General features: G+C 40.9%; 1 protein-coding gene across 3 annotated transcripts; it reads left to right on the top strand.

Moving 5' to 3' along the window:
* On the top strand, positions 1–17973 carry PATZ1 (POZ/BTB and AT hook containing zinc finger 1; the record flags this gene model as incomplete). 3 transcript variants are annotated; one of them, XM_082324948.1, is made up of 6 exons in its annotated part: positions 1–1289; positions 3716–3779; positions 7125–7196; positions 9565–9736; positions 15525–15662; positions 17555–17973. In XM_082324948.1, 6 exons carry the CDS (start codon positions 1–3, stop codon positions 17971–17973), a joined length of 2154 nt encoding a protein of 717 aa, XP_082181074.1. The 3 variants fall into 3 exon arrangements, with proteins under 3 accessions (XP_082181074.1, XP_082181075.1, XP_082181076.1); XM_082324949.1 differs by lacking the exon at positions 7125–7196; XM_082324950.1 differs by lacking the exons at positions 7125–7196; positions 15525–15662.
* Between the last annotated feature and the right edge of the window lie 435 nt (positions 17974–18408).

Raw genomic sequence — 18408 nt, 5'->3', positions numbered from 1 at the left:
ATGGAGCGGGTGAGCGAGGCCGCCGCCTGCGGCCCCTCGGCGGGCTGCTACACCTACCAGGTGAGCCGGCACAGCGCCGACATGCTGCACAGCCTCAACCAGCAGCGCAAGAACGGCGGCCGCTTCTGCGACGTGCTGCTGCGCGTGGGCGACGAGAGCTTCCCGGCGCACCGGGCGGTGCTGGCCGCTTGCAGCGAGTACTTCGAGTCGGTGTTCAGCGCGCAGCTGGGCGACGGGGCAGGTGGCGGCGGCGGCGGCGCGGAAGGGGGCGCGACGGAGGCGGCGGCGGCCGGCGGGGCCGCGGCGGCGGCCGGCGGGGCCGCCGGGGGCGGGCGGGAGCTGGAGATGCACACCATCAGCTCCAAGGTGTTCGGAGACATCCTGGACTTCGCCTACACGTCGCGCATCGTGGTGCGGCTGGAGAGCTTCCCGGAGCTCATGACGGCCGCCAAGTTCCTGCTGATGCGCTCCGTCATCGACATCTGCCAGGAGGTCATCAAGCAGTCCAATGTGCAGATCCTCGTGCCCCCCGCGCGCCCCGACATCATGCTCTTCCGTCCGGGGGCTGCTGACCTCGGCTTCCCTCTTGACATGACCAACGGGGCCGCCTTGGCGCCCAATGGCAACGGCATTGCTGGTATGCCCGAAGACGAGGCCACGCGGGCTGCGCTCTCTGCCGCGCAGTCCTCCCTGCCCGTTCTGCAGGGCGTGGACCGCCTGCCCATGGTGGCAGGACCCCTGTCCCCACCGCTGCTGGCCTCGCCCTTCCAGAATGTTGCTGCTAGTGCCCCCACTTTAAGCACCAAGAGGGGCAGAGGCCGCCCCCGTAAAGCCAATCTCTTGGACTCCATGATGTTTGGTACCCCGGGGGGCCTGCGCGAGGCTGGTATCCTGCCTTGCGGCCTCTGCGGGAAAGTATTTACGGATGCTAACCGTCTTCGTCAGCATGAGGCTCAACACGGGGTGACAAGCTTACAGCTGGGCTACATAGACATCCCACCCCCGAGGCTGGGTGAAAACGGTGTCCCTGGTCAGGATGACCCCGATGCACCCCGAAAAAGAAGCAGGACGAGGAAACAGGTGGCCTGTGAGATCTGTGGCAAGATTTTTCGGGACGTGTACCACCTGAATCGGCACAAGCTGTCACACTCCGGCGAGAAGCCGTACTCTTGTCCGGTGTGTGGCTTGCGGTTCAAGCGGAAAGACAGGATGTCCTATCACGTTCGATCTCACGATGGCTCTGTGGGAAAGCCCTACATCTGCCAGAGCTGTGGAAAAGGCTTTTCCAGGTAAGAGAGTACTTATAAGGACCATAGACACAAACGGAGACCTAGGAAGTTGTCTTTCCTGTCCCTTGGGAAACAAGAACAATTTGTACTTAGGATAGTTTGGCTGTTCCATTTTAAAATGTCTCGAGAAATGAGACTTCCATCGTTTCCGCTAGGACGTTATTCTACAGTCTCTTGAAAGGCTTTAAAAGTAATTAAGACGTAGAACTGGGAGTCAGCTGGCTTCTGGGTAACGTTCCCAGCCTTGTCCCAGGCTTGGTGTGTGCATGTCCTTGGGCAAATCGGTTAGCCTCTCCCTCCAGTGACTCTTCCGTGAAATGGGTATTGAAGTAATTACCTACCTCACACGAGTGTCTCGAGACTACTGATTTGCAGGTAGTTTGAAGGTGCTGTTGAAGTGCAAAATATTAATACATCTCAAGATTATTATTTTTCTCGTATCCATTTTAAATTTTCTTTTTCTTAACTTCCCTTCATTTCTCTTAGTTCGTAATGTTTTTTATCACCCAAATGTGAAGGAAGAGGTGAGATTTCAAAGGCTGCAGCATCAAGTATCTTTTAATACATGATCTTTGTGTCCTTTGGGTTTACATCCTTCTGAAGGGGATCCTGTTTCTGCCCTGCAACATACGTAAGATCTGTGCATTTAATGTTGCTGATTTTTTGTTGTCGCTGTTTGTGGGAGTTAATTTAATAAGTAGTTTGATACACGTAGTCGTGTTAGCGGTATCTTATAGTCTGAGTTAATGAATTTGAAACTTTTTTGGAAGTTTGATGCTCGCTTTGAGACTAGAAGTAGTGGGGGGAGGGGGATGCGTACGCTCTGTGTTACTTCTGTAGCAGCAGTCGCTTTTCTACAGCAGTCGCTTTGCGCTAACAGGAGGGAAGGAATCGAGGAACGAAAGCAAATCAAAAGGCTGCTAGGGCTAGGATTGTCCCAGCTATATCAGTGTAGGAGTTGTGCCCCTGCCAGCTCTTTCTTTGATAGACGGACTTTTTGTTATTGAAACAAATTAAGAAAATGTAGACTCCCTCTTTTTTTTTTTTTTTTTTGAATCAGCAGTAATTAGGGGTGCATCTTCCTAAGGACTGCAAATTTAGCGATGGAAAGTCATAAAACGAAGATTTCATCTGTAGCTAGAAGTGGAAGTATTTTTCTTATTATAGTGCTACCTGGGATCATCTGCCGATTTTTATTACTTTTGTTCACACTTAAACATTTCTGCTGTTGCTGTGTGAAAGGTTTTTGTCAATGAGGGAAAGTGAAAGATACATGTTGAGTTCTCATTTTTCCCAGTAAGTTAATGCGAACAGGCAGGAACGCTGTTATAAAGGTAAACAACAAAAATTTCTACGCATCTTTGTAAAACCAAAGTATGAATGAAAAGCAGAGACTCTTTCAGTTTCAGTATCCAGCTGTAGGAGCAGCCAAAGGAAGGTGGACGCTGATGTCTAATTTTAGCATCCTTTCCTTCATTCAGTAGCGCAGCACGTGAGGTTGCTAGGCTTGAGGTACCTAGAGGACCCCAACCAGTCTTTCCGGTTGCACCGCTCCAGCCCCCTTGCTGGAGCATCAGGTTTACCAGCCTGACTGCAAAGTTCAGGCTATTTTCTGTCTGCAGTGCGTGAATTCCATCCCGCGCCCTCTCATTGGCGCAGCTGGAAAGTTGGGGGAGGAGAGGGTGGAGAACTTGTTTCCAAGCAGTTTTGGCCTCATACAATGAAAAGCTTTCTTCCCACTAGGAGAAACTCCCACCAGGGAAATCTGCAGCTATTCAGTCCTCTCTTCTTCAAAATAGGCTTTACTGATTGTGAAGAATGGTCTAACTTTTTTCCAGTAATAATTTGCTCTTCCATTGCACCTTCTAGTTGGGACCTTCAGAGCACTTTATTGGTATTAATGCAGTCTCCCCACCAAGTTGTGAGTTAGGACAGTATTTTTGGATTTTGCTGGTGGAAAATGTGTCACAGCAACAGAGTTTAGAGTCAGTCTTTTTGCACAGAGGTGCTTAAAGTTGGCGCCTTACATCCGTGTTTGGGACATAAACCAAAAGGGTCTGATTTTCACATATTCAGCAGCTGTAAATCAAAGTGCCCTGATTGTCAAGATCTAAATAGGATTTTGGAAGGGGACATGCAGGCTTGAAAATTGTAGCTTGTATTTCCTGTTTTCTCTGATCTTTCAGTCATAATTTCTTCCTGAGAAAATGCTGCCTTTTAGCAAGTTGGAGAGGGTACTTATCAAGGTAGAGTCCCAGTTGTTGGTGATCTGGTTCTTGGAAAGTTAAATATCACTACGTCTGTAATAGAGCCACCACTGGGATCTTATCTCGTTCTTTTTTTTTTTTTTTTTTTTTTTTTGGTTAAAATTGTAAGTTTATTTTTCGTATTTGTTTTGAGTGTGCTTATGTGTATTTTCTTTTAAGGCCAGACCACTTGAATGGACACATCAAACAGGTGCATACCTCAGAGAGACCTCACAAGTGTCAGGTAGGAGCTGGAGGGATTTAGACCAATGTATGGGTAATCTTTGGCATTGCATTCATGTGTGCAGACAATTGTGAAGTATCAGTGAAAATACCATGTATGTGTGAAATGGGATAAATGTTTGTCAATAACAGTGCTCAACAGTGGCAGCTGCTTTACATCCCTCCTGTCCCCCAGCCCCTTGTGTCATCAACAGCTTTGGTCCTCCTCCTCCCTCCCCTTCTACCAGATGTTCTTCCCTACTGCTCTGTCCCAGTCCCCCCCTGGATCCTTGATCACCTTGTCCCTGGGCTTAGAGTCGATGTCACAGCTCATTCCCTCCGCCCCCTCCTTTTTTTTTTTTTGTTGCAGTTGTTGCCAACAGGAGGCTCCAATGCTGACTTCATTTTTTTTAGAATAATTTCAAATAAAATTGGTAAATTATCATAACTTGCCAAGATACTTTTTTTTTTTTTTTTACCACATAGCCTTCAGAACATTGCACTGAGCAAAATTGGAAGCTTTTTTTTTATCCCAGGGAGAATATAAATAGCAGCATCACAGTATCTTTTGTAATACAATGTCATAATGTTGTTTATAGTTTTTTACAGTTAATAAATTATTCATTAGGGTTTGAAAGATCAAATCAAGAAAGATATTTTGTAATTCATTTGTAGAGAGATTTAAAAGGTGCTTGGAAGTGTTAATTAAAACCAAAGTTGGGAATCAGCTTCCACTATCACCCACTGCCTTCACATAGTTGTTGGGCAAATTTCTAGAACATTCGTTGGGCTAACAGTCTCCATGTTCGGTCTCTGAAGAAAGATTTATTTAATTATTTGTTTAAAGAAAGTTGGAGCAAGATAATTTTCATTTTCTTTGAAGACAGTGAAGGTTAGAGGATTTTTTTTTTCTTCTAAAATTTTATCCACATTTTCTGCACCGAGTCAGTCCTACATGACTGCTGCCTCCTGATCTGCGCTTTTTTTTCCCATCTCTTGACACACCTCTCCTATGTTTTCTCCAAATTGTTAGAGTTTTGAAACATTTTGCAACTTTAATAATCCAGTAAACAGTTTTTCAGACATATAGAGCCATCTAAAGGTTTCTTTTGACCTCCATATGATCTGTGGAAGCCCAGCACCTTTGAAAATGAGTCCATAGAACTTTCACATTGATTTAACTGCATATCCTATATAAAGCCTTAGATTGATTTAAGCTTCTTAAGATGATTTAGGGGTTATAGATTTCTATACGTTGGAAAATTCCACTCATAAAAAGACTTCACAATTTGGGGATAGCAAGGGGTCTGGGTGGGTGAACTGAAGATGACGACAAATTTTTTCCATAAGCATGTATTTGTGTGCAAATAGGAGAATGAATGTTTAGGTCCCAACATAAACAGAAACTCATCAGTCTTTTGCCAGTTGATATCAAGGTTACTGAACGAAAACAGTTCACAGATAACGTTGATGGACATGAATTGTCCTTTGCCAGCTGACGTCTGATAATTGTTTTATAGTTTTCTGATTGATTTAAGAATATTAAATATAAACTCTGTAAGTGTGAATCAGAGGATACACTAAGAGCTTAGAAAGTAAAGAAATCTGGAAGCTAAGATTGTACAGCCAAGCTGAACTCCATCTCCTTGCATACATGCATTTTGTGATAGCAGTTTCTAAGAACAGTCTTCCTCATTCCTCAGTGTTGTTTAAAGTGCCATAATACTGTATGCACTGTTCATTTCAGGTAAACGGTGTAGGCTATAGGTTACAAGCATCAGGCCAGAGCTGATGTTCTCATTCAGGCTTGGTTTGTTCTTTATTTTTTGACTGCTTAACCTTGCAAAGTTAATTTTTCATGAATCTTAGGGTGTAGAAAAATTGTTAAAGAGCTGTTGTGTGTCTTTGCAAAAAAATACTTCATAATATCCTGTCAGATTTAGAAAGTCTTTTTATATATGCATGGATCTGATATGCATGGTGCAAACCACGGAAGGGATGCTATCACACTGAAAATTTGTTTCAAATCTGAAAGCTGATGTATAAATTGATAAAGTTCTCCTTGTGATTATCTCATAACCAGTAACACTTCTGTTCCATGACGTGTATCTAAAGACAGAATCTGGCCACTAAGAAGGAAAATAGCTTAATATTGCTTGTTGTTTCCCCATTTTCCATTCTCATTTTCCATTGATTTTGTTTGGCAAATTAGCTCCCCATGAGGGTAGCCTGAACAGCATTGAGCATCCTTTTTGAATCTGTTGAGTTCCTGTTGAAAATTCCTGTTATTGTCATGCTTTGTTTATGTTTACTGCAAAAGAGAAGTACTCTGTCAGTAAACAGAAAAGCTTTCCAGAATCCTCTGTCATAATGGCATTCTTGGAAGTGGTGCTCTCTTACAATTTAGACAAAATCCACTGGCCGTTCACCTGAGCCTTCATGTATCTTTGCAAACCAGTGGATACCTGATGTTTTGTGATGTGGCATCATGGTACATTTTGGACTAGCAAAATAAAAGGGTGCAGGTGTCAACCCAACTTCAGAATAAATAAAATGAAACTATGAGAAGCAGGACGATTGTAAGCTGAACATCACTGCAACAGCTATAGTTTTCAGTGCTCAGCATGTAATCCTGCACTCATCCCCCTAAAAGAACAGTTGTGTTTCACAGATCTTTGAAAAACTATCCTAAATTCCAGCGCCTGTAGCACCTGATGCCAGACAAAGACCTGATTCCAGCTTTTTCATTACTGCTAAAATAGACTCAGAATAGGGAAGGCGTCCACAGAGCCACGGCAGCTGAGAAATCGGATCCCAGAAGTTGCTTTGGTGTCCAGGCAAGACACCAAGTGGCACTCTGGATCTTTTCCATCTTTTCCCCTGGATTGTTGCATTGGTGATTTTTTTTTTTTTTTTTTTTTTTTTTTTTTTAAAAAATCTGACAGTTGAGTTCTGGATGTAGGAGAAGGGGTAAGTCAGTTTTCTGGCCATAATGGGACAGCTCGGTTTGCTGACTCGCCGTGGGAGGGGGTGAAGCTGGGTTGTTGGCTTTGAGTGTGAATGGTGTGAAAGTTAGGCTGCAGTCTGGGAGGAAAGGGTGATCTGAAAATCTATGGATGCGAAAGAACAAGGGGAGAAAACAGAAGTTTGTTCCTTCTCAGAAGCAAGAGACAGGTTGTTCTTCTGGCAATTTAAATTAAAAAGAGGAAAATGCAGGTTAAATTAAAGCACAACTTTTGACAAAGAAAAAGATCTAGTTATTTAAGTAAACCTAAAATTGGCATCCCAAGTCCAGTGCTTTTCCCATTGATTTCAATGCAGAATGAGTTTCTTCCTGTCCTAATTTCTCTTACTTCCTGCCTATTAGCAGGAAAATGGCAGCCACCATGGAATAAGCTCAGAGACATCCACATCCATAGAAAAGTTGAAACTTCAAGAGGTATTTCTTAAACAATGTTTTTTAAACTTTATATATATATTCCTTTTGATCTATTTATATACCTGTGCAATGTTTGATAGGAAAGCACTGGAGAGTTTTCTTCTATGATTAACAATTAATGATAAATACTTAGCACTCATTTAGCACTTCACATCTTTTGTAAAATAAAACTTTTTTTTTTTTCTCTATACCTTTTATAAATATTAACTATTTGAACATTAACTTTGGGGTTTTCTTTAAACCTAGTCCTGTCTCCCATTGTTATGATTCAGCTAAACTGATTCTTGCTTTCTCCACTGGACTTAATTTTTTTTTTTTTAAAGCTTCTTCGCAGATATGTTTACTATATAGCTTATCCAAAGGTGAACTTTGCACAACTCAGCAGCAAGAGTGAGAAATCAAACACAGAAATGGTTATATTGCCTTTCCCTAAGCTTTCGGCTTGATAAGTTCAATATGGGACAGATATGGTTTTACTTCTGGCATCCCTGTATTTATGTGGTTTGTCTCTGGTCTGCTTCATCAACTAATGCACTCCCAATGCTTTTGTATGGACGCTTACTGTGGCTCGATATTTTTAGACTTATTAATGATGGATCTCTTGGCTGTCATCTTTGATTGTCTAGTTATATATCTTTAGTTGATATCCAACAGATTGATTAGTATCAGTGCTGGAATCCTGCCTTAAGTGAGTGTTTACCTCTGAGATCATTTTAGTAAGCGAAAGCTGCACCTGTTTTGCTCAGCGCTGTGTACTGAGATTTCAAATTAAGAGAAATCTTTCATGTTCAAGAACTTGCCTCTTAATCTTCACTACTTGTAATTTATGAATCTTTGTCTGATGAGCTTAGTTAAACTGTGTGTACCGCAGAAATCCAGATAATTTTACTGTTGTCTTTTTAAGTTTGTTAAGTCCTGATCCTCTGAGGTGCTAAGTCTTGTGCTCGCCTCAGCTCTATGGGAGTTTACCATACTTAAGCATCTCATAGGATCAAACGAGTGTAAAGCCTGTTGAAATTGATACATACTTTTCATCTGCCTCCAATGTTTTTTGGATTAAGCTCTTGATTAACTAAATTATATAAAAATTATATGGGTTGTCCTCTTCTGTATTATCAATTTTGCTTCTTTGAAGTTCTAATTTTGTAATTTTACTAGATTCGTTGCTTTAACAAGTCTGTCTCTGCTGAAACAGTTGTTTAATTACACACTGATACTTGAAAAGACAGAACATATCCAGTTCCCAGGTCACTTAATAATCTCATATTGTCTCTTAGGGGGTTCTGGTTTATACATCTTAAAACTGTGTTATTTTATATAAAGGTGGTATAAACGAAACACTGTACACCCTTGAATGTCACTGTTGCCCGCTTGGTCTGGTCATTGTAGTGTATGTTTGCTTTTGTTTTTCCTCTTGCACTTGTGAGCAATGGTTTCAGACTATATCTTTAATAACTTGTACAGTGCATTGCTGGTGGTTTATTTTCCTTCAAGTTAGAGATCGAGCAAGCCTTGCAGAACTGGCAGGTTGTTGTCGTAGGCTGTATGCATGCATGCCTGCCAGTTGCTACGATTATAAAAATGGGAGGGAGCCTTCACTCATCATATGGATTCTGTCTGGGAAGTGGGCAAGTAGAATCAATATTATCTTATGCCAAATCAAACTTGTTTCATGGTAGTAAGTGGAATATGATACCTTGATCAGGGGTAAGTTATAAACAGATGACAGTGTCATGCAGTTATTTTGATACCTGCCCAGTTCTGAGGCTTCGCTTCTACAATTTGCCTGCACTGCTACAGTGGATACCAGGATGGCTCTTTTACTGTCCTTCGTCATGTTCTCATCCCAGCCAGTTCTCTGACGCTTTGTTTGTATGTCTTCATACTCCAAAGGGATTCTGTGTACTGAAGTTAGACTGATCAGATCAGAGTCAAATGTAGGAGGATGACAGAAAGGACATTTTGAGTCGTCTAAAGTGATTGTAATGGCTCAGTGAAATGGCAAAATTTACTGTAAATGGAATGGTTTGTGCTATTTCTTTTGATAAATATTACTTAAAGTTTTAGTATCTTCATCCTCAGAGAGGAGCTAAGGCTTCACAACTCTTTCTTGATTTAAGCTTTACTGTCTGTAGTATGTTAGAGCTGTTTTCTTGCTTTCTTAATTCTTTTGAGTAGTAACATCACATCTTGTGCAGTATGTTGGTGATCTGAATTTTTTATTTGGGGGAAAATGGCTTGTGCATCATGTCATTTGTGTGTTTGCACAGGATCTAAGGTATTTACTCTAAAGAATACTAAATATATTAGACAATGTCAGTGCTTTTAGCAGAGTTGATGAGTCACATGGTTCTCATTATACCTGCAGACTTGTAATGCTTCCTTTGCCACTCGTGACCGACTGCGCTCACACCTAGCATGTCATGAAGACAAAGTTCCATGCCAGGTGTGTGGGAAGTACTTGCGAGCCGCATATATGGCAGATCATTTGAAGAAACATAGTGAAGGACCAAGCAATTTCTGCACTATCTGTAACCGAGGTAATGAAGAAACTATTTTTTTTATTTCAGTGGGACGGGACAACGCTTGAGGGAAGCTGTAAGGCTACGTGACTCTGTCTGCAACAGGAGGAGGTTATACCATATATGTGTACATATTCTTTGTTTTTCTTACTGAATGCTTAACCTTGAAACTGACGGAGCTACAGGTCTGGCCTTTTTACATGGCTGATAGTTCCTGAAAGAACTCAGTTTAAATCTGAAGCAAATTGTTTCTAGACAGTCTTAAGAATTTTATTTGCTAAATAGCCAGATCTCTATAAAATAACCATGATATTTTCCTTGCCACTATTCGACATATACCTTTTTTCCTATACCTGGTTAGACTTTAGTCCTCGTGTTCAGTTTGGAAGAAGAATCTTTGAAATACACACCAAGTTGAAAATTATACGCTGTACATAAAAAATCGACATTGCATTATCAGTCTTGTTTAACCTCCTGGTGCAGCAGTAGAGTCAAGCTGCTTCTCCCTCTTAACCCAAGAAATTGCTTTGTATTAACGTACATTTCTAAAACAAATTTTGTAAAGAGCACTAGAAATGTGCTTTACCTTTATTTGTACAAATACAGCTTTTCATAGAACCATAGAATATCTCGAGTTGGAAGGCACCCATAAAGATCATTGAGTCCAACTCGCTGTTCCTCACAGGACTACCTAAAAGTAAACCATATGACTAAGAGCTTTTGAAGCTTTTCCATCTGCTTGTGGTACTCTTCAGTTGGAGAGAGTTGTAAATTTAGGCTTTGTGGGATGTAAGGCAAGCTGGGAAAATAATTTTGACTTATTGGTGTCTTTTTTTGGAATGATTAATACACAACTTCAAAATACATTGTTGGCTCACACAGGCGTACATACCTAGCGAGTGTAGGAAGGGGTTGCTGCTGTGTTTTGGGATCTTGTTTTTTCTGATGAGTCATTTTTTTATGATGTGTGTTCCCTTTTCTAATTTAAGAGAGTTGAAATCTTTTGAGATAATGAAGCTGTTCCGTATTTAATGTGAGGACTGCACAGGGAGCTTTTGGATGACTAGGAGTTGATGAGTAATGAGAGACATTAAATGGCGAGGGTGGTATTTCCAGTAGTTGAACCGCCTGTGAGGTCCTGCAAGCGATGTTAACAGTTTGAGTGGAAAAGGCATCTGGGTTGAAAATCTTCAGATTCTGAAGCTCCAGGTAGATGGTACGAAGTGAAGCTTGGCCTCCTTTTCAGCTGAAGGCCTAGCTTCTGGAAAACCGCTTAAGCTTACCCTGATTCTTTTTGTGGCAACAACATGGAAGATGCTGTCTGAGATCCAGGTGCTATCCTGCTCTCCTTCAGTTGAACGTGGTGCCAAACAGAAACTCATATGGGTTGGGAGGAATTGTCTTGTTTCCAAGGTTTGTAAACTTGAGTTTCAACTTAACTACCACTGGATGTCACTGCAGCTCTTTCGAAGTTCAGCCAGCATGACAAAGACAGACCTGGCATTCAGACAATGAAATGACTAAATGGTTTATTCACATTTTACAGGTTTAAATGTACAGTGGAAATTTAAATACAATATACGCTTCTCTGTAGAAGGATAGGGAGCCTGTTGTACAGCAAACTTTCAGCAACTACTTTCTTCTTACAGTTTGTGTATTTCCTATGTGTTGCCAGAATTGGTCTGCTGTGAATTTCAGTTTACATCAGCACTTAGAAAACGTAATTAATCTGGTGAATTATTGTTAAATATCTACCCACTGTTAAAACTCATAGGAAAGGGAAGTTACGGACTGGATTTGTCAAACAACTGTGTTATGAACTCGTTGTTATACGTGGTGAATTTTGGTAATAGATTTATGATCCACGACAGCAGAATTTTTAATCCAAAGTGTTCTAGAATCAAATTATAAGGTTCATTGTTTTAAATAGATATCTTTTAAATTGTAGAGCCTGGCAAGATGAAGTATAGTGGAAAATTTCTAGATTAGAAACATCTATTCCATAGGCGTTGGTGCAGTCAGAAGCTGCGCGCCATCCCTTTCACTGCGAGCGTGCCGTGGCTATGCTGCTTGTGCAGTGGGATTTTGTTTTATTCTTCCCTCAGCTAGCGTGCTGGTGTATTTTTGAATTGGAACTTGGCTAGTGCTGGATATAGTAATTGTCAAACAAGAATGCTCAAGCTGCTTGTAGAGAGAATGTTGGATGTTGGCCCACCAAAAAAAAAAAAAAAAAGTGGATGAAAAGGTGACTCTTACACAGCTGAACATATCCTAGTGTTAAGAACAGAGCTTAGAATCCCTCGATTTATCCCATCAGACTGAGGGCTTTTCTGTGGAACTAAGTGTCTCACGTTCTTTGAAAGGTTTAACGGACTTAGGAGATGGGGAACTCAGTACCTGCCTGAAAGCAGTAGCCACTGGTTTGCCATGTCACACGTGTACCTGTTTCCTGATTTTATTTGTTTGTTTATTTTACAAAATAGCAGTATAATGTTCTAAAATTGTCATCTGTGGTTTTTTGTTTTTTCCAGGTTATTTTCTTATTTAGGGTCTTTACGCTTAGAATAATTATGGAAGCAATTAAGTCTTGTTAAATCAGGGAAACTATGCAATGGGGTTTTGTCTGGGATTTTCTGTTTGTTTGTTTGTTTGTTTGCTTGTTTTTTAAGAATTCATCTAAAATGTGCTTATGAAAACTAATCCTCACTTTTTAAGAAAAATTCTCTTTAATCAGTTTAAATAAAAAAAGACCTGCTCCTGCTTTGTTGGTACATAATCTTTTATTACGATCCTTAGGAACTTTATTTGCTTACATGGGCTTTTTCAAAGAACTTCAGAGATTAATGACTTTGGCAAGTCTAGAACTGGTACTTCGTAATATCACGTGCAACTCAAGATTCACTTTCTGTTTCAGACACGTACGCATTGTTTATTTCACAGAAACCAGACTAGTTAGGAGAAGGGTAAATATTCCAATCACAAGTTAGATGGATTTTTTTTTTTTTTTTTTTTTTACAATAAGATGAATTCTTGTATATTTTATGGTGGATGCAGAGTTGATTAAAGCAAGACACATTCTCTGGATGGTGCAGCTAAATCCAAATTAGAATTTTTGAAAAAGGAGCATCCTGCAATTATTTCTATAGTCTGTCTCCTTACAGATGTTATCGAAGAGATCAAGGGATAGATCCCATTTATATAAAGCAGATCATTTCCTCTCTATGCATGTTTTTAATGTTGGTTCCTCTGGTACAAAGAAATAATCTGCTCTGCAAAGCTGAGAGATGTGTATGGGTAAAGCAATAAATACATTCCTTCTTTGAAAAATACTGCCACTTTATCCTCTGCATTAGCCTGACTTTGTTTTTAAAGAGATTTTTAAAAGTAAAGGATTATTGTCTATGAATCCCCCATCTTCCTAGGACAGGCATTCATAGTTAAGGTCTGGTGGAAAAAAAAAAAAAAAAGGCCAGTGCTAAGTGCTTCAGAAAAAAATTAGGATAAAATAAAAAAAACCCCACCACCCTCACTGCAAACAGTTTCCTGTGAAGCAGTTGGCATTCTTACGGCTTTGATGGAAGTTGATGACTCACATGTTCATCTGCCAAGTGCATAAAGGGGAGCTGACACACTTTGCAGGCAGTTTTCATTATATAAAAGAATGTACCCTACAAATAGAATTGCAGAGCTCAGAAAAAATATTGTATAGCAGAGATTACAACTCCAGATTTTCCTGTGTCAGTTGTAGTATAGAAAAACGCTGAATACCTGTATGTAGTCCTTCTTTAGTGGTTGGCAGTGAGATTTTAATGCACTGCTACGTAAAGAGGCTCCCCTCAGCGTGCGTGTGGTTACTAGACACGTGTATGAAATAAGGGAAGTACCTTGTAGTTGGAAGCATCACTGTTATGTCTGTACATTGTGTCCTTTTCTCTACCAGTTAAACACTGATTCTTTCCATATCTACAGTGAATTTTTGGTATTTGGAAAAATATCTTCTCTTGTGGCCCAGTGAGAGGTTCAGTATAGCATTTTGTGTCTGAGGGTAGGTCTTGCACTCTTTCGGAGGATAATATCGTTAGCTAATTCCCTGGATGATTTGGCCTAGGTGATTCTGCTCCATTGTATTTTGAGAGTCGTGTGTTCTTGGTTTCCTCGGTTGTGATGTGTCTACTTTTCTGCACTTTTATCAGCAACTCGGGGGTCTACAGTAACTCTCTCTTGTTCATTCTCAGCAACCCCTGCTTTTTCCCCTTCGGCAGGTTGCTGTGGAGTTCTGTCTTGCTCTGCAGGTCCTGTATATGTAATTCTTAATAACCCCCGAATACTCTTTGATCCTGGCTTCGAAGAAAAGTCTGGGTAGAGCGATATTCTCTTGGGTAGGCACAGGGAATTCTGGTGTGAAGCCACATTGATTATTAAATTCAGCACCTGAAACTAACAGCTGCTGTCAGAAAATCCACCCCAGAGAGGTGTGGCAGTATTGGTTTTACATCCTTCCTAATATATTATATATCGTCAAATGTAAATGCAGTTATATGACTATAAAAATGGCTTTAGAGCAGTATATACGTATTTAAAGTGAAGCATTGGTGTGAAAGTTCCCTTGCAAGGGCTTGTGCGGTAAATGCTGTATCGGTTTAAAAAAATCTAGGTCTTGGGTTTTCTCTATCCAGAAAGGGAACCTGGAACTCTGTGTCTGTGATGGTGCAACTTGTGTTGTGTTCTCAGTTGTTAAAGGAAAATGTTTCTAACATGAAAGTGCCATAATATTCTGTTCAAAATTTAGTAGAAAACCAAGATGGTTGTTGACAGGCTTACCTGTGTCAGAAGTCTTTAAAATTCTGTCCTCCTTGGGCCTTGTACATGATCCAAATGTACTAGTACTATTGGCAAATCTTACTGGAATCTGAATTTAAAAACATTCCAAAATATATGTGAGATAGTTTATTGCATTAAAGGAAAAAGCCATGTTTGTGAGACTTCAAAAACAATTTTAAAAAGTACGTGCACAAATGTAAAAAACTGTTTTGTTTGGAAATCAGTTGTTTGAAATATATGTTTTTAATTTCAGCGGTTTGGGCTTACAGATCAGAGCTAATAGAAATATTGAAATTTCATTTTAATTTTTTTTGTTAACTGCAGACAAAATGTGAGTTTTAGTATATTTTTTAAAACTCAGCATGAGCTGAACAGAGGAAATATTTTTCAAAAATTACTACGGACCAAAACTGTATACCTTAAAAACTCAGTAGTTTTATCTTTCTGCCTTCTAGGAGTCACTATAACTGCCAGAAACTTAAGGGGAAAGCACACTAAACACCAAAGAGGAGTGTTACTAAATGACATTCCTTCGAATCTTAACAGCATAAAATAAACTAATTTGAACTACCTTCCTAAGTATTATCAGCTGATGAAGGCATTTTTAATTAAAATAAATAAAAGAGCACAAAAATGGTGAAGAGGCATGGGTGCCTTTTTGTATCCTGTCTCTTCTGCCATTTTTTCCAGAAATTTTCATGTCATCTGCTAGGTTTGCTTACGTAGGATTTGTTTCTCAAGGAGGCTGTTCTTTCATCATGACTTCCAAAAAGCAAATGAAGTCTAATGAAAGGTATGCGTTGCATTCCTTGCCTGATTATGTCTAGGAATCCTACTTGAGCACGTTGTAGGTAACCAGAAGTCAAGCTAGTGTAAGGGCGACTTTGTAATAGGGAGTAGGAGCAAGAGAAAGAGTCTAAGAACAGGGAAGGCAGATGTGTGTCTTTGCTGGTGGCAGGATCTCATCTCCTTTTATCTTGTTTAGGTTTCTCCTCTGCCTCCTACTTAAAGGTCCATGTTAAAACCCACCACGGTGTTCCCCTTCCCCAGGTCTCCAGGCACCAGGAGTCCATCCCGAATGGGGGAGCAGCGTTCCACTGCGTCAGGACCTATGGCATCAAAGGCAAGAGACTCGCTGCTCTGCACCTTGCTGCTCTGTGCAGAACTTTGTGTTGTGGGATGTTGGGCTGGGCATGAGAAAGGGGAGGGAGGAAGGACAGGGAAAATACTGGAAAGAAGCTTAGGGAGTTGCAGAGAAATTACATAGCATCACCTAGTATGTAATACCTGTCCTTGGATAGCAGATTTAGCAAGCCTGGGGGAAGGAGATGGACCCGTAAGGGTACGTGAATTTTTGGCAGCTTCTTTGATTTTAAGGATTGAAAAAGCCAGTTAGTTCATCTTGAGCATCTTCCTAGGAGCAGTCAGTATTTGAATTTTGCCTGAGGGGTGCAGATCCGTGACGGTTCCGTAGTCCCGCTGTACTTGGTTTGACTGATGTGAGAGTCATGTTTCTGATTTCTGGTGAACGAAGGGGGAGATGCAGAATGCAGTTCATAAAGATTCTTGAGCGGTGAAAGCAATATTCCTCCTCAGGTTGATGAGGAGGCATGCAACTATCTGTAGTTAAACTTACACTCCTTAATGCTGTTGTTGGGGAGAAGAGGTAGAGGGTGGTAATAGTACTGTTACTTTTGTCATTTTTTAACCTGCATTTAACTTCCTGGAAAAAAAAAGAAAAAAGCTATTATTGTAAGAATAGCTAAAGAGTGTTTAACTTCTGAATACGTAAAGCTGTGTGTTAACCTATGTAGAATAGCTTGTTTTTTGCTTCTTGGTTTGAACTGTCAGTATTCCTGGTGAAGCCGAAACATCAGAAAATCCTTCAAAACCATGGTTATCCCAAAAAGTTACGTTTTTTCTTGCCCAGGAGGGCACAGCAGGCTGGGTTAAACAAAGTCAGTGCCAGCAGAAAGCTACAGTTGTGTAATTTTTCTCTGTTGAAGTTCTGATAGAGTTACTACAGAAGCTCTTTGGTTCTGGGTGGTGTGCTCACTTAACAAGAGATTTACTCCAGCTCAGTGGTGTATTGATTTCATGCATATCCTCTTTGGTTTGTAATGCCGAGTCCAGAGCAAATCTGTCTTTTGGGTTGTGCCAAGTCGTTCTTTGGTCTTTTAGAGTTAATAGTAGATACAGCTTATTTGTATTCAGAGACTTGTTTAGGGAGTACGTCTGGGTTTCCCACGCTCATTCATATGCGCTGAGCAAAAAGTGTGGACAAACTTCCTTGGCATACTGCCAGAGGAGAATGGGAACACTCCAAACATATCAATGGCTTTGCCAGGATATGTATCCAAATGACTTAAAATAGTGTCCCTAACCTCTCTCCTGTTTCACACTACAGTATTTAAAGACGGAACAATTTTAGATTATGAAGTTCGCTTCTAACAGCATTGCAGTTAACTTGTGAAAAAGAGTTCCTCAAGACTAAACAGAATTGCGCTTCTTAAATTGCAGTAGCTCACTGCTGTTTTGCTGAGTATTTCCAGGTTTCTTCACGTCTTGCTGCAGCCTGTTACGCTTTACTAGGTTTCTAGGCTCTCCCCCAAAGCATCAACAATATTTCAGAAGTGTGGGAGTGACTTGTACGGTTAAAAACTCATCATTAGGTCCATCCTTTTGTAGTGCCTGAGGTATAAATGTCGTGAGGCATCTTTGGGATTCAAAAAGTATTACATAAACCAGAGAGCCATTATGGATGCATTCAGTATTATGACAGATCCATAATAAAAAGCTGGACGTTGCTCTGAGAGCAGCCCGGTGGCTTGCAAAGAGGAACCTCTGGTCAAGGGCTTTAGAATATGAGGGATTGCGATGTTAAGTGTGTATCATTCTGTCATGACAGGCATTAATGAAATCAGGTGGTGACCAGTATCATCTATTTGGATGCATGTTAAATAATTTTTTGGGAGATAAGATTCTGAAAACTTCTCTCTTTTCTTTTTCCCGTAGAAGGCCAGAAATGTTCACATTCGGACCCGATTGAGAGTTCTGATTCATACGGAGACCTCTCTGACACCAGTGACCTCAAGACTCCTGAGAAACAGAGCACCAATGGGTCCTTCTCGTGTGACATGGCAGTCAGCAAAAACAAAATGGAGACGGAAGGAGAGAAGAAGTACCCTTGCCCTGAATGTGGCAGCTTTTTCAGATCAAAGTCTTATCTGAACAAACACATACAGAAGGTTCACGTCAGGGCCCTTGGTGGCCCATTGGGGGACCTCGGTCCTGCTCTGGGATCCCCCTTTTCACCCCAACAGAACATGTCTCTCCTGGAGTCATTTGGGTTTCAGATCGTCCAGTCAGCATTTGCATCATCCCTAGTGGATCCAGAGGTCGACCAGCAACCAATGGGGCCAGAGGGGAAATGAGAGCAGTTTGATCTTAACAAAGCAAAGCAGCAGTCTGGCTATAATGATAAGATGCTGTGAATGAAAGAGGAAATAATGAAATTTGGTTCTATAGCTGAGAATTTTTTATTCATTTTAGCTTCCCTCTTTGTCTCATGCCCTACCCCACCCTTAAACCTTCACTGAGGAGAGGGAGAAAATGCTTCTTAGCTGATACATTACAGAAGATGGTGACCTTGAATAGGAGACATGACCTAAAACACCAAATGGAGCTTTAGAGGCTGCTGCTGGTGTTTCGTCATGATCTTCTAGAATAAAGAAAAGTTGCCAGCACTGATCTGAGAATTAGACAGTCCTAGTGACCGAGGCACCTGGGGAGCTACAGCTACAGGGAGCTATGCTTTTGTTCTCTCTCTATTCCCCACCTTCCCTAACCTACCCCAGAAAAACAGTAAG

This window comes from Platalea leucorodia (assembly GCF_965183815.1).
Source record: "Platalea leucorodia genome assembly, chromosome: 12".
NCBI lineage: Eukaryota > Metazoa > Chordata > Aves > Pelecaniformes > Threskiornithidae > Platalea > Platalea leucorodia.
This window is presented reverse-complemented; position numbering and strand designations above follow the sequence as displayed.